Consider the following 16,307-nt stretch of genomic DNA (forward strand, 5'->3'; position numbering starts at 1 on the left):
CACAATATATTTGTGTATGTGTTTGGACCACCCATCCATCCACCCACCCTTTTTCTTTTTTATAAATAATGATAGAATGCTGAACACAAAATGCATTTACCACATGTCAAGTGCATCTCATAATAATAATGGCCAACTTCGACTATGAATGAGTACGACCGACCAAGTAGCCAAGCAAACACATGTCCATCCACTTCCCCACTATTTGTCCACTACAAGAAATACACATAGCTCAGCAGCACTCACTTAGGTGCTGCAATCTTCGATGTCACACACACCCAAACACTAGTGTGGTTAGTGGTGGCACTTGAAAAAAATGTTTCTATGCAATCGAGACATAAAAGTTTTCTTGCCAGCACGGAGACAGACAGAGATCGTTAGCAGAATGTATGCGAAAAATGTTATAAATAAACTAAATTACCTTATTTTTGCTGCTGCTACTTCTTCTACTTAGAATTTGTTTTATGTTTTTAGATATTACAAGAAGTATACGCAGGTGGATGGAAAAATGTTCAAAAGGAAAATCGGAAGTATTCTGAACCAACACACCAGAGTCAAGGAGGTAGATCTGCTCAAGAAGCTCAGAAAAAACACATGCATGGCAACTTTTATGTATTGCTATTCAACAATCTCATAAAGGGTGATCCAAACTGTTTATAATAATTCTGTATTACGGTTTCGGCTTTATTTAAAAATTCACTTCGACGAATAGTTTTTAGTAAGTTTCGTGAAAATCAGTTCGTATTTACATATACATTTTCGTCCGATTTAATGTAAATAGTGCGCCAAAGCCCCTGTATATATTTTGATTTGTTCTATTTTAGGTTTCATAACATAAAATGTACAGGGAGAATATTGTTAGACTTTATATACCCTGCTGATCAAGTATCCGAAGTGGAGCTTATTTTCAGACCAAACACCAACTGATCGTGGTACGCTCCGTCGATCCAACCTAAATTATGCAGGCAACACGAATCTTACCCTGTGGCCAACAAGAAGAATTTGCAGAATATCTACAGCCACACCTATCATGACTGATCTTCGTCGCATGACAAAGATTCGATGATGAGAAATCAGGATTTTATATTGAGAATGAAAGATGTTTCAAAATGTATAGAACATGTTACGGACAAACAGGCTTCAGATATATAAAAAGAAGAAATTTATATAGTCAAAGTGGCCATTGAGACAATTTTATTCTTTGAAAGGGAAGACATCGCCTTGACGGACGTAAAGCCTCCTGAATACTTTCGTTAGACACAATCTTACGAAATGTTTGGAAAGTACATCCAAAAATGCAATATACCTGAATCCCAGAATACAAAATAAGTTAATAGAACTAATTGGAGAATACATCCAGAAGCCTATTGTTGAAGAAGTGAAAAGTGCTTCATTCTTTTCGGTTTTAGCGGAAGGCAATATATGTGGGGCAATATTGCCAATGTTTTAATATTCCATTTTCAAAAATCGGCTTTTTAGTTTTCGCTCTACATCAATAATTTTTGATACACATATAGAGAAAAATGTCCTAATTCCGAATCCGTACGCGATGAAATTTTTGGTTGATGCGGGCAAAAGTTATGGTACCTATCGTATTAAAAAATAGTAGATTCTTGCAGTACAGGAACATTCCAATTATAAACACAAAACATGATCGTACGTTAAACGGTATTTTTCAATGTGAATGTTAATAGCCAGAAATATATGGGAAATTACAAACATCTTTTAAATTCCATGAAGCTGAGGTTTGCAGGGTTATAACTCGCGAAATATGAACATATTTCATATAATTTAAATTCATTTCTATAAAATGAAGTGTTCTTGTCAAAATCTTAAAATATTGGTAATAAATAATAAGTTGCGTGGAAGCTGTGATGGTGGTAATGTAAAAAAAATGGGTGAAAATGTGTTGAAGCCAATGAGGTTTTTTGTGTTCCTTCCTGATTTGTGGCTAAACTACACAACGCACGCACATGTGATCAGTGACTAAGTTGCAGAATACCCCATGGACAATATGGTTCTAATGTATGATTTTTCGATATAATCACTGCATCCACCCAAAATGGATGCTGACATTTTGAAGCCGGATTTTCGGTGTTTTTTGAATTTTTCTTATAATTAGGATGCGCATCCAGATAATGGAATAAAATAATTATAGGATTGTAGAACTCGTGATTTTGCTTCGTTTAGTGTGTATCTCATGAATGTGCTCACCGTAGCTTCTTTGCAATTGGGTTCCAAAGACGAAAATTTGGTGGGTAAATTTTTATAAAAAACATATTTTTTGAGTCTAAAATTAAGAAATTCCATTCAAATTCCGTGGAACCCCGCGTGATTTTAGTTTTTTTTTTTTTTTTTTTTTTTTTTTTTTTTTTTGCCGGATCTAATGAGCCCATCCATGTTCAATTCCGCCCAATAAAACGGCGGATATAGGTACCTTGAATGTGGGAAAAACTGCAAAAACTTATTTTGACAAATTCGCGTATATAATCGCGTTTTTCTTCGAATTGATTTCACATACATTCATGCTTGTGTTATCATATTCGCGAATCTGTGTGAAAGTGGGTCAAAAATATATCGATACGCGAATAATATGCGTATTTTATCCAAAATCGATTGTGGTTCTTAACCGATCCTTTTAAAATAGGTGTCCTTTTGTGTATTTTAATAGGATATTACTAAAATCGGATGCGCATAAAAATCGTATGCACGTTGCGCCATTTTAATTCATTTTTAGGGTTTTTGCATAGTAAAATGCATCGAGCGGCAAACTTTGACCCCTTTTCAATATTGACCATTTTTATGTATTGTAAGTGCAATATATTCAGTAATTTTTAACGTCGAAAATCTTATCAGATGAATCTACAGACATTTAAGAATCATCTAAAAGAATTTGCAGAAGAAAGCGTCATATATTTCAGAAGATTAGGGCAAAACCGTATTCCCTTAACCACAGTAAAAAATCGAAAATACAAATAAACGTATTGTCTTAATTAAAAAAATTATTTATTTTATTTTCAGATATCTTCATGCTTCTATTTGTTTATCGCGACTACTACACCGTATTTCAATGTGATTTGACAAGTATGCAAAGAAAACAAATGTGTTTATCCATTTGTGAAGAAATTCGCGAATTACAACAAATAGTTTGCATTTAATTTATATTTGAAATACAAGATTTAAAACCGCTATAACTTTTGTGCGCAGCATCCGAATACCAAAATCATGAATGTGCTCGCAAAAATTTTTTTCAATTTTTTTTTTAATGGAATTTTAAAAGAATTTTGTAATTTCCCATAAAATGTAGCCTCTTAATTTCCTGTTGACATTTGCAGAGTTTTTCATTTTCATTGAAGGTAGCTGCACTTTTAAATGTTATTTATTCAGAAAATGAAAAGACATTTCTATCACATCGATAGATGTGAAAAGTTGTACCACTTTTTGGGTACGCAACTGACCAATAGAAATGCGAATGTGTGGTATTAAAATAAACCCCCTTGCAAAAAAACGAAATATCATAAGAATATTAATTTTCTAAAATCGTTTTAAATCAGTAATCGTTTAAAAAATAAAAAATTGTGTAAGTAGCATGATATAATTATTACAAGGTAGGGAAGAGCTACCAACTGATTACAATTTTTTCTCAATGTGGCTTGTTCCAACAAATCAAAATACATATTTTGTGTATGCATGTGTATTGTTTTGAATACTACCCAGAAGAAAATACTCTCTTGCGTGACAATTTCGTTGACGAAATTTATGGAATTGTCACATGATATGTCGTCGAAAATGTCGTTCTTCTCGAAATATGAAAACAAAACAACAATAGTCTGAATCAAGTGTACTATCAAATATTGATATTAGTTTTGTGTTGAAAAAATGTCAAATAAACACAAAGATAAATTTATAAAAGATAAATTTATAATTGAAGATTGTTGCCAGTTTTGGAACAGAGTATATATTTCCACAGTTATTTTACACAATAATATTTATTTTTAAAACAAAAATTATAATAGTGTACAAATGGGATACCATTTGTATTTTGTTTTTGCAAAATAGTCAGGCTGAATTCCAGCCTAATTTTTTGCAAAAACTACAATTATAATTTGTTTTAATGGGATAATTTTTTTTTTTTTTTTTAATGGAATCAAATTAATATTCTTTAATGCGTTTTCTAAATTTCTATTGTGATGACTAAAGTACAAAAAATGTAACAGTCGAAACATGTAAAAACAATGGCATTGCCACACACAAAAACACAATTTAGCCCCCACACAGCTGTTATTAAACTGTCAAATACAAACAGCTGACTGCATAACAAAATCACCTTGTCTCACATTTTCTCATTTTGTGTGAACATAACTCCATTCTACGGTTTTTGTTTAATTCATTAATAAAACTAATAAAAACCACACAGTCAAGATGTCGTTTATGAAAGGTAGAGCCCCGATTCGTCGTACTTTGGAATACTTAAATGCTGGCCGCTTGGTATTGAAGGATAAAGTGAAAATCTTCAGCGTCAATTATAATACCTATGGCGAACATCATGATGGTGCCCGGTAAGTTGATACGTAACAGCGGTGCTACAAGCGGCTACAATGAATTGAAATTATGTTATTTTGTATTTATTTTTTGCAGTGATTTCGTATTTTGGAATATACCCCAAGTCCAGTATAAAAATCCTGCAGTCCAAGTTGTTACATTCAAAAATATGACACCATCCCCATTTGTTCGTTGTTATTTCGAGGATGGTCGTGATATTTTGATTGATATTGATAGCAAAAATCGTCATGAAATTATGGATCATCTAATGAAGGTTGTCGGCAAAACGAAGTGAGTATAAATTTGGAACAAAGAGATCGGTTGTGGTATATATAAAAGTATAACTTCATAAAGAGAATTTTAATTTATGTTGATCAAGTTTAGAAGTTGTATCTAATAAGCCGGTTAAAAGCAACAAAAGGAAAACATCTGAAACTCTGTAAATTAGGAATTGACGGTACAATCATATGGGGTCATAGACAAAATTGTGAATCTTTCTTTCACCAAAAATTATCCCGTACGTGGGTGATTGTTCGTTTATGGCGTCTAGGCTGAAAATATTCACCAGCACCAGAGCTACCCCATAATGTGCTCTTCAATCGATCCAGAATCCCATCCACTAATAAACCAATGTACTAGGGGTCACATTTGATAGTCATGCACCAGGGACCAGCTCAGAAGCTCTTGGGAAAAAGATAAATAAACCCCTTTTTGTCAACTTATAAAGCTATATGCTGGTCTATTGTTAACTATGGAAACACAATGGAAACCTATTCAATCATACCACAACATAGAAAATGTGTATCTTCAAAACTTTGATAGACCAAAACAAGATGCTTCGGTGTTACTGTTACAATCATCCAGGGCATTTAAGACCCAGGCACGCCGGGCAATAGGTTCTGGAATACAAAATGGACCCTCTAGATCCGAAGTTCTGTTACGAAAATTACCCCCATTGATTTATTGGAAACTATGATTATTATAGAGCGAACCTTGTAGATCTCCTGCCATCAGTAGCATATTCAATTGTACTAGAAGTTTGACAAGATGTCTCTTCAAAAATCTAATAGACCAAAACGGGATGTTTGGTTTTTACGGAAACAATCATTATTAGTCATTTTGTACTCAGACACGTCAGGAGGGAGTTCTCGGAGTAAAAAAAGGTCAACCGGTCTACTACAAAGAGTATTTACATTAATGTATTGGAAACTATTCAAGATTACAGATCGACCAGATTTGGCACCCAATTAGGATCCGAAATACTAGATTACAGTTAATTCGATTGAAAAACTTGAACGAAATCCTCAAGATCCCGATATTTTGAGGGTATTTTTATAACGGGACTAACCCATAATGTGGGCCGATATTGATCATTTTTATTAGAGTGCTTTTGTATCAAATGATAATCCAAAATAGCGAAAATTTTGGAATACCTTTATATAGGGGCTACCCGAAAATTGGACCGATACTGACAATTTTATGCAACATTTTGGCGATCTGTTTGTATAGAGATTATAGTGATTACAAGAGACAGACAGAAGGGTCTACAATTCGAAACGACCCCAGTCCTCGGCCCACATCTGTCACCTGAGCTCATTGTTTTAAAGTCATTAGGCTGCTACAACTGACGGAAATGTATAAATCGTTATATACATAATATACTATACAAATTTATCAGGCATTATTGTTTTCTATGTTATTTGGTCCCGACTTCTCGGAATGAACGAATATTTATAAGCAATTGACTGAACTTTTTTTTAAACTTAATTTAAACTGAACCTATAATTAATCAATATTTGTTATTCTTTACAGAGAACAATTGGATGCCGAAGCACGTTTGGCCGAGAGTAAAGACAATCCCGCCAACTTTGGTCACGGTTGCAATCGTCACTGCATTTGTGAAATTCCCGGACAAGTACCCTGCCCAGCATTAGTTAAGCTACCCGATCATATGCGTGGAAAACATATTTTTGCTCCCAAATAAATTTACGTTACGTTTTTAAAACATTTAATTTTGCTACGTTTTTTTATTAGCTTCAAGTTTTTCTTTTGTTACGAGTTAACTCTATGCTGTGAGTTTTGTTTTAAGGTAGTCTGCGTTATGAGGTGAATGAGATAAAAATACACAAATAAATGGATGGAAATATAAAAACGATACATTTTTTCTTTTGAACTATAAGTACGGTGTGTGTTGTGACGAGAACAACAACATTTTGCTTTTACTTCTATCTTCGTTTTGGTCTTTGATGTCTACTATAGGGGCCGGAACTGCTTTTGTGATATGGTCGACGTTGTGTTGCTGATGCAGTTTTGGCATCACGATCCTTATTGAATTGATATTTTTGTATGAGAGGTATAACAGGGCCGGCGGTGGGTTGACTGAAATCAATATCATCACCTTGAGATTCGATGGCTTTGAGTTTTTGTTCGATGGCTTTTATGGCTTCTTCGCGTGTTATTTTGCCTTCACGTTTGCCCGTGCCCAATGCGGGGATTTCAATTTTCGGTTTGGGTCGTTCAAATTCGTCCTAAAAAGTAAAAGGTAAATTGTTAAGATTTGTAAATTTAAAATTAATTCGATTTCAACTTACATAATTTATATTTTTGGCCAATCTCACGGCAATAGGACGATTTAAAATCATATGGCCATTTAATTTTTCCAATGCCACCATAGCTGAACTGGACTAAAAATGTGCAACAGAAACCAAAAGAAATTTCCAGATGTAAATTAAGTCCAATGCCATCAAACATATGTCACTGTTTGTTTACTCACCTTGGTAAAGGTAACAAATGCATAACCCCTAGATTGCCCCTGTAGGGGACCACCTTTGTGGAAGAGCATATCAAATTTTTCTATTTCGCCACATTTTTGCACAACTTTCAGGAGGTGAAACCCATATTTCGAAAATGAAAAGAATGAAATGTTTGCAATTAGCTTCTGAGGGTCTTGATGAACACACATCAAACAACAACAAGCCAAATTTAGTGCTTCTACTTACTCGCTTAATCTGGGATCTAAATTGCCAACCCATATACGTCGATCATCGGTTGTGGATGTAGTACTTGTGGAGGCCTATAAATTTGGATAGTTAATGATTTAAATATCACAAAAATTAATAAATAATATTTTAATATTTACCATTTTCGCGTAAATGCTACAATCATAGGCTATGAATACACACACACTGATATATGGTCAAATGTCACTTGCACTGAAGTTGCCAGATGGCGATATCTTTTCACAGTATTAAGGTTGATCACATGGTGTATAGAAGTTGAACTGTGCAATAAGGGTACTCATTACTAGTCTTGTATACTTAAAATAGGTTTATGTAAGGAAAAAATTCAAGGTATGCTATCATGAGGTGAATAACAAAAAAACGCAACTCTGTGTGTAGTGGCATCTTCCGACAGATAAGAAATAAATATACACAACAAGTTGGGTTTATTAACCATATGTTTTCTCGGTTTATTCGTTACTTAACCCTGATTCTGCATTGATAAATATTGAAGATTTTGACCATTTGTGAGGAAGGTACCAAAAGAAGCGGTCTAGGATAGGTAAAATTATAGGTCGTGCGAAGTTTTGTTATGGTGTTTTTACACGATATGTATTTTACATATGTGCTGTCACTTATTTCATCCATGTGTAATTCCTTATGTGTGTCAAAATTAGCAGTGTACACAAAACATTTATTTTTGTGTTCAAATCGGCATATGTATTTTACATATGACATAACCTATAAACAAAAAAACACTTTTATTTTTTTCTTAAATCAACATCATTTTTTTTTTATTAAACACCTACAAACGAAATAATAATTTGTAATTGTTGCCTTTTCATCCTTTTTTTTTGAATTGCAATTGAAATATTTTCTTCCAACAATGTGTTTCATTCAAACAGCTGATTTCCTTATGTTTCACATACGAAAATAGAGCGCGTCCTATTCGGAAAAAAATACATATGTAATTGCATATCGTTTTGACACATTGAAATTTCCGTATGTTTCACATGACGAGTTCGATTTCCATATGTAAAAAAGTGACAGCACATATGTAAAATACATATCGTGTAGAAACACCATTAAAAGTAGCATTTCTACATTCGCCTGATACTGCGTTTATAAATGTTAAAAATGTTTACCATTTGTGGGGAGGTACCAGAAGGAGGGGACCGTCGGTAAAAATGGTAAAAATAATAGGTTGTACAATGTTTGATACAGATCAGATAATTCGTTCTCATGATATTAAAAAATTAATTTTTTGCACAATTTTGACCATTTTGTGGAGGAGGTATCAGAAAAAGTGGACCGATAATCCTCATCTTCGAACTTAAAGTAGTTTGGATGAAATCGTTTACTCCCTTCCAGAGCCAGACGGACATTTGTAAATAGGATACTAATTGTTTGAAACATGGGGTCTGAAACCAATTTTTCGATGAGGCACATTTTTGCTGTAGCAAACTGTATATACCCTCATTAGCCATAAGGCTGGGGGTATAAAGAATCATTCAAAGAAAAGAATGCTTGACCATGGGATTGCGGAGGTTATTTGCCACATTTCTGACTATTTTGTTGGGGAGGTGTCAAGTGGACGGATATTCCCCATCCTCGAACTTAAACTAATTTTGAAATAAATATTATGAAGTTTACTCCCTTCGAGAGTTAACGTGACCACCAGAGGGATTTAAGAAAGTCTTCGACACCATCCGACCAAATTCAGAACTCTCAACCTACCGTTTCTCAACAACTTGGTAGTAAAGCAAGGATGTCTTCCGTCACCAAACAATGAATGAAATCTGCTCCCAGAAAAGAAACATAATTTGAGGTATTTTACTACAATTTGAGAATGGGTGATATCTGATCTTTCTAACACAGGATATCGAACATGCAGTAATAATTAGAAATCCTTGAAAAACTAGCTCGCAATTTTGGATTTGAGATTAATATCAAGAAAAGTAGAACATTGGAAATTAGCAACATAAGTACAATGAACATTGTGCTACATGGCAATTAAATACGTTGATAGCTGTTGCTATCTAGGGAGAAGAAAAGTTCACATATATCTAGAAAACCCGACCATAAAATATTCGAAGCATGTATAAAATAGATTCTACGCTTCAAAACTGACTCGTCTATCACGCAAAAACTACAGGTATTCATAAATAAATGCCTGAGAATCATATGCAGGTTTATGTGGTCCAACCAGGTCCGACACTCATACAAAAGAAGACTAAATCTAGGAAAAGGAGATGCATTGGTTACACCTTAAGAATGGTGATTCAATGAAATGCCCAAGGATCACAAAGTCGAGACAAAATAAAATTACATATGAAGATGCAAAGACCAAAATAATTTCGATTTTAAATAAACGTCAGGATTTGTTCGAAACTTTTGGATACGCTTAAACGATATGGACTGTAAATTATTTACATTAATCTCCCATTTTGAAAAAAAGACATCTGATTCTGCAGTGACCTGTTATGATCCCTATGATTGTCCTTATCTCTTTTCTATGCGTAGAAATTAATGGTTCCGATCTATGTTTAGAAATTATGGTGTATATCTATATTCCACATTTCATCTTATTGTTACTTTCTCCTCGTAAAAATAGCGGATTTCCCAAACATTAGCTAAGTTTAGGTCTAACAGTATCATCAATTGTTAAATCGATTGACTGCTATCTATGTCGAGCAAGCTCATGAGCTACTTTATTTCCCTTAATGTCACTATGATCTGGATCTAAAAAAGTGCAACAAAATGCCGTATATTCCGCAGAGCGATTTTGGAATGATGAACTTCCCTATATTTCTTTAAGTGCCGTTTGAATATAGTCACCAGTACCGAGTCACTAGTACACAGTTCCTTAACTAAAACCGCTGCTTTAAGTATTGCTAAAATCTCTGCTTGAAAAAAACGCTACTATTTTTACTTAGCTTCTATGAGTTCTTGATTGAAGATTCTTCACAGAAAAATTCGGCACATGTGCCTCCTTCCATCTTTGAACCATCTGTATATATCGACAGACAATCGAAATATACAGTACACTTCGTAATTACTTTACTGATAAATCGTAAATGACATGTACATTTTAACTTTTCAGCGGGTTATAATGATTTAATTGTCAAATATTCAACGCAATTGACAATTTAAATCTACTTGGTAACGAAATTCAGTACAATGTAAATGTTTGCCACTTGCCATACAGGCTATTGTAAGGTAGCTGTTAGCTGCATAAACATGCTCTGTGAATAAACGTCAAATGATCAGCTGTGTAAATTTACAACAAAAACCAATATCATAACAAATAATCAGAACAATAACAAAGGAAAAATAACACCCCCCCACGTTGGGTTGGAAAATCTAAATTAAATGTTTAAGGATTAGAATTAGAAAATATCGGACAATAATGGAAATCACATTAGCTTTAATTAAACCCCATGTGGTACGTAATACAGTGGCGTTGCGCCATTTACTGGAATTGATAAAAGACAATTTCCAAGTACTGGAATCCAAAGAAGTTCACATTACGAAACATTTGTCGGAAAAATTCTATGCTGAGCATAAGGGGAAATTCTTTTATAATCGACTGACCACCTTTATGGGAAGGTAAGTCTTAAGAATGTAAATAATTTAATTATAATGGAATAATTGTTTTGTTTTTTATCTTTTCCAGTGGTCCATCATATGCCTTAATTCTACAATCAGCGGATAGCATTTCTAAGTGGCGTTCTTTAATGGGTCCCACCAAAGTGTACAAGGCAATTTATTCGAATCCTGATTGTATTCGGGCCCTATATGGATTATCGGACACTCGCAACGCCTGCCATGGTTCAGATAGTATTGAATCCGCTACAAGGGAAATATCAATATTATTTCCAGAATTTAATATATCAAAAGCACTGGATGCTTTGGACAAGAGTAGATGAATTGTTATTTGTTGTTATGTTTTAAGTTATACTATTTGCAATAATTAAAGTGTTAAGTGCCATAAGAGGAGTCGTTATTTCATAAAATGAAACGGGAATCAATTGAAAAATGTTCTCAATTTCTTCAAGAAGTCCATATCAAACTTATTTATGAAGAATAGCAGTTCGATTGTAAAATTCAATAATACTAAAATAATTATATCAAGGTGGGATCCCTTCACCTCAAATGATCCGAAGAATTATAGTGGCATCCACAATGGAGAAATGCAGTGGTTTAGCAAAGTTGATTTATTTTCGATTAGTTCTGTGAGAATATACACATAACGATCGTTGGGGGACCATGTAAAACAATATGTATAAGAGATCATGACTAACATAAATAATGTAAATCTAATGTCAGAATTTTTAAATTTTATACTACAAGCAATATTGATTCGCATTTATAATAAATGTGTTTCCGTTGGTATTGGGTAGATTAACACATAAAATTTTGACCGAGATAAGGAGGTTATTTCAGGAAGTCTGAAATCTGTTATTAGGGTCACTGTTGATGTATAGGATTTTGATAAGGAAATTGTTCTGACAATTTGTAATCAGGAGTATATTGCCAGAACAAGATTATACTAAATTTAGTGTACTAGGGTTAGATATTAGGTATAAGAAATGCTGTGGAAGCTTAGGTTTGATATAAGAACATTTAAATTAGGATATTTGATACAGCGTAAACGAAAAGATGTAACATACTTAGATTTGTTATGTGAATTAGTATATAGGGTTGATCTTGGTTAATTTAAGATTTGTTTAACGTATGGAGCTCGTGCTTTAGTAGGAGATGGCAAGTAATGAAATTGTTTTGGAAATGTGTATTAATGGGTCTACGAAAAATTCTAAATTATACTAAATTTAGTACAGTTGACATTGGGTGAACGATTATTCGTTTGAGACAAGGATACGTTTACTCTTTCCAACTACAAGTGCAATAATAGATCTTGAGAATACGAACTGTCACATCAGTCCATTATGTGAAAACCGTGGGGCTACCAAAACAACAACAGCTGCAGAATAAAATCAGCATTTTTTGGACGTGGTAATGATGATGCGATAGAGGGTATATGGAGGAGGAAATGGGAATGATGTTGGAGTATTTTATAGCAAGATGTTGGGGGGCTCGTATTTTTTTAAAAATTGTTTAAAGGAAAGAAATAGGAAACAATTAAGATATCATAGAAATTTCTTTCCGTAGGTATCCTCACATTTGTACCCACAGTGCAGGAGGTAATTGTTTAATGGAAAACCATTAAACAATTGTTTAATGGAAATATAAAGCGACTATATATATGGTGACATTAATAATAACGAACGTCACAGGTCGACTGTAGAGTGCTTGTATTAAATGGTTTCTAGATATTCGTGGACGAACCATATTAAATTTGCTATCTTACAATTTTGTATGGGGATTACTCGTTGCGTGCTGGGGTCAAGGAACAAAGCTCTCAAAGGGTGATAAATGTTACCAAGCTGGAATTATGTAATCTTCGAGAAAGAACTAAAAGGTACAAAATTTAGTGTAATAGGTCGATATTTCTCAAATAAAGTATGAAGGACGCTGTTTTGAAGACTCGTGCTATGACACTATAATTAGTACATTTGGAACTGAGTGAACGAAACAAGCTAGCTTATTGAAAGTCGATGTGTAAATTGGTTTTTAGTATTGAAGGAGATTGGTGTTGAAATGTGTACTTCGTTCGTTCATTTTGGATTTGGTTAACCTATGGAGCTTGAGAAGGAAGTCACTATAAAAGTGTCATTTTGGAATGGGATGGAAATGGGTATCTTGAAATTTGGTGCTGGGATTAAAACAAGTACAGTCAAAATCGGTTATAGCTACGGTTAAGGGCCGGTGAAATTGTTCGCTATTTAATCTTCAGAACTTCTTTAGAGGCTCAACCGATATGTGGTTAAACACGGTGTTATTATAAACGATGTTGACTGTAGTTTAGGGCGAATAGTACTAAACGGCGATTGCATCTTCAACTTTGGTATGTGTATCACTTTTCGAAATGGATAAGTCGGTTTTGATATCAAATATATGAAAAGTAATTGGGCAAGTAAGGCTGTGATAAGTGGACAAAGATGGAATGTGAAATTTGGAAGGAAGAAAATTATTGGTGTACAGTTTCTGAAATTTTAGAGAAATATTACATTTTTAGAAAGTCTTGTTATTGTTTGTACCAAGACATGGTTAACAACAAAATTGCAATGACTAAGGGCGATCAGAAGTGTCTATGACCCATCGACTGTCCCGTCTACCTATTGTATGGAAATAGTATAGCTGATATAATAACAAATGCAGAATTAGTTTCGTATGTTTTGAAATTCAAGAGTATCTACTCTGCCTACATTAAATCGCTGTGCTATTAGAGGAAATATAATTGTTGCATTTAATTGGAATAGCACCCTTATAAGGATATCGCATAGTTTTATATCCTCCATAATATGGTGAAGTGTATATTAAATTTGTCATTCCAAAAAGTACGTATATTAATGGTTAGAAACTTAATGCCGGTCTGTCCATATGTAGAAATGGCGATAGAGACCGTTAAAATACAGAAATGCAATTTTGCACTTTACATTGCTACTATTCCCATCAATATTAGTTGTGCCTGGTTACTTTTCCAGCAACATTTACTCATTTTATTCTCTTTTGCAATAATAACGAGAAAAGATAACAGACAACATCCAGTAAAATTTTTCAAAATATCACGTAATTTCACATAAAATGTAATTATGTTATCAAAAAAGTCCATACTTTCTAAGACTATGTTCATTTAAATTCAAGTATCTGTGGGTCGCAGCCCTTCGGCTGGAAATTTAAGACATTCTCCTGTAGACAGATGCCAACTTCAACTACGTGACAAAATCTCTTTCAATTAGAATAGTATATGTGGGTGGCCGGCCTTCGACCGCGGATTTAAGACTTTCTCCTATGGACAGATGGGTACTCCTATAGCGAATTTAAAATATAAAAAAATGAAAACTGAATATGGTAAACATTTAAAAACTATCCGCGACCTGGCCTTCCTCGAGTATTATGGCTGATTATCATTGGGTGGAAAATCTTTCTACCAACAATTACAAAGTTTCGGGAAAGGCCCAATATATTGGTACTCTTATTATTCGTTATTTTGCGTAATTTTTTGAAGCAAATTGAATGTAAGTTTGTATTATGGCTTCTCTTTGTTGTATGGCAAATATTTCAATCAGAAAGTACTTATCATCTGTCCATCATGGGATCCTCGATTTTTGATATTTTTCGGGCAAGTTTTTCAATCGATTTGGCTCTAACTTGATATTTTGAGTTCTCACTAGGTAAGGCATCTCTATATAAAAAATAAATATTGGTCGATTTTTTTGTAGGTCTATCTAATAGTTATTTATACGATTCTTTGTGAATTTTCTAACCGATGCCACTGTATTTTTGCATTGCGAACTGACATTCCTTAATACTTTCTGTTTGTTGAATATCTGAGCTGAATTTTCTAACCTGAGTATCCTTGGACTGATATCAATTATATCGGTTTGAGAGGACAGATATGGGAAATATTCTAAAATTTGTAAAGGGATTTACATATTTCGATATGGTTTATTACTACCACTATCACACAAGTGAATGCTAGTATTGTGAAACGATAACAGGCTAGAGGTTTAGCTTCGCAGAATGTTCATGTCCAGTGGTAGTTGGGTAGAGTATCATATGGTCTGCCCCGTCCAACAATTATTGGTTATTGGTTTTATAATATTTGTATATATGAAATATAGTAAGGAGTTGATTAAATTTTGTTTTACTTACTTGATAGTTCACCGGAAAATATGAATGATTTCTTTAGTTGAATGGAGAGTTGGTCCCAAAATTTTAATGTCAATTGATTAGTTAATAGTCATATTGTTTATATGCAAGATTATTACTGTCACCAAGTTCAAAGCAAAATTTTTGTGAATTTATTTGAGAAGTGATGTGTATGTTATAGCTGCGAATTCTTGTTTGGTTATTAAAATTTAAATAAATGGTTTTTGTTTTCAAATCGAACGGGCATAAATGTCTTTATAAGCACAAGGGTTCTAACACGGATATTATAACGAGACGAATCACGGCACTTTATAACGAAACCGAACCGGCACTTCTAAGATATTTTTTACCAACGGAACGATACCGAAACCGAAACACTTTTCACTCGCGATCACTTAAAACATTAGAGGACGACGATTAACCGAAACCGAAAAAACAACGATATATTTTATAAAAAATGTTAATTTTTATAACTTTCAAATTAATTGTGTAGTTTTTTTTTTCTTCAAAATTTGGATTGATTGAAATTATGATTTAATGGCAATTCTTTTTTATTTCGTTCGTTTTTTTAATTGAAGATGCTTTTAGTAATTGTTCACTTTTTAATGCATATTAATTTTGATTGATTGATTTCCATTAATTGCGTCTTTTCTAACGGGTGCATGATTGATTTGTATTCTGCTTTTCTTGACAAACATTTTGTAAATGAGAGAGATGAAGAAGTGGAGCTTATTTTGGAGTTATGCAAAATTTACGCAGGTATTTTTTGATGACGTCACATGATAGTACCGTTTGAATTGCTCGTTGAGTATTACAACAAAATTGCATCTTTTTTCATGGTGCATGATTGATTTGGATTCTGATTTTCTTGATCAACATTTTGTAAATGAGAGAGAGACGAAGAAGTTGAGCTATGCAAAATTTACTGTGTGGCACAGTTGATTATAATACAGTTTGAACTACTCGTTAATTATTACAACAAATTGCAGC

At 33.6% G+C, this 16,307-nt stretch overlaps 3 protein-coding genes across 3 annotated transcripts; 2 read left to right on the forward strand and 1 right to left on the reverse strand.

Moving 5' to 3' along the window:
• The first annotated feature begins 4,418 nt into the window (after positions 1-4,418).
• On the forward strand, positions 4,419-6,538 carry LOC133334825 (small ribosomal subunit protein mS25-like). The gene is made up of 3 exons (XM_061543140.1): positions 4,419-4,559; positions 4,639-4,833; positions 6,355-6,538. Exons 1-3 carry the CDS (start codon positions 4,423-4,425, stop codon positions 6,524-6,526), a joined length of 504 nt encoding a protein of 167 aa, XP_061399124.1. The 5' UTR covers positions 4,419-4,422; the 3' UTR covers positions 6,527-6,538.
• A 229-nt stretch (positions 6,539-6,767) lies between these two features.
• On the reverse strand, positions 6,768-7,751 carry LOC133334824 (probable RNA-binding protein 18). The gene is made up of 5 exons (XM_061543139.1): positions 7,682-7,751; positions 7,540-7,615; positions 7,316-7,434; positions 7,134-7,226; positions 6,768-7,070 (listed from the first exon to the last, which is right to left on the reverse strand). Exons 1-5 carry the CDS (start codon positions 7,682-7,684, stop codon positions 6,768-6,770), a joined length of 594 nt encoding a protein of 197 aa, XP_061399123.1. The 5' UTR covers positions 7,685-7,751.
• Positions 7,752-10,905: 3,154 nt separating this feature from the next.
• LOC133334826 (nucleoside diphosphate kinase 6-like) lies at positions 10,906-11,470 on the forward strand. Its single transcript, XM_061543141.1, has 2 exons — positions 10,906-11,150; positions 11,218-11,470. Exons 1-2 carry the CDS (start codon positions 10,951-10,953, stop codon positions 11,468-11,470), a joined length of 453 nt encoding a protein of 150 aa, XP_061399125.1. The 5' UTR covers positions 10,906-10,950.
• The last annotated feature ends 4,837 nt before the right edge of the window (positions 11,471-16,307 follow it).

The sequence above is a fragment of the Musca vetustissima genome, unplaced genomic scaffold, assembly GCF_032173495.1.
Source record: "Musca vetustissima isolate MV318-11 ecotype Yass unplaced genomic scaffold, APGP_CSIRO_Mvet_v1 utg29627, whole genome shotgun sequence".
In the NCBI taxonomy this organism is placed as follows: domain Eukaryota; kingdom Metazoa; phylum Arthropoda; class Insecta; order Diptera; family Muscidae; genus Musca; species Musca vetustissima.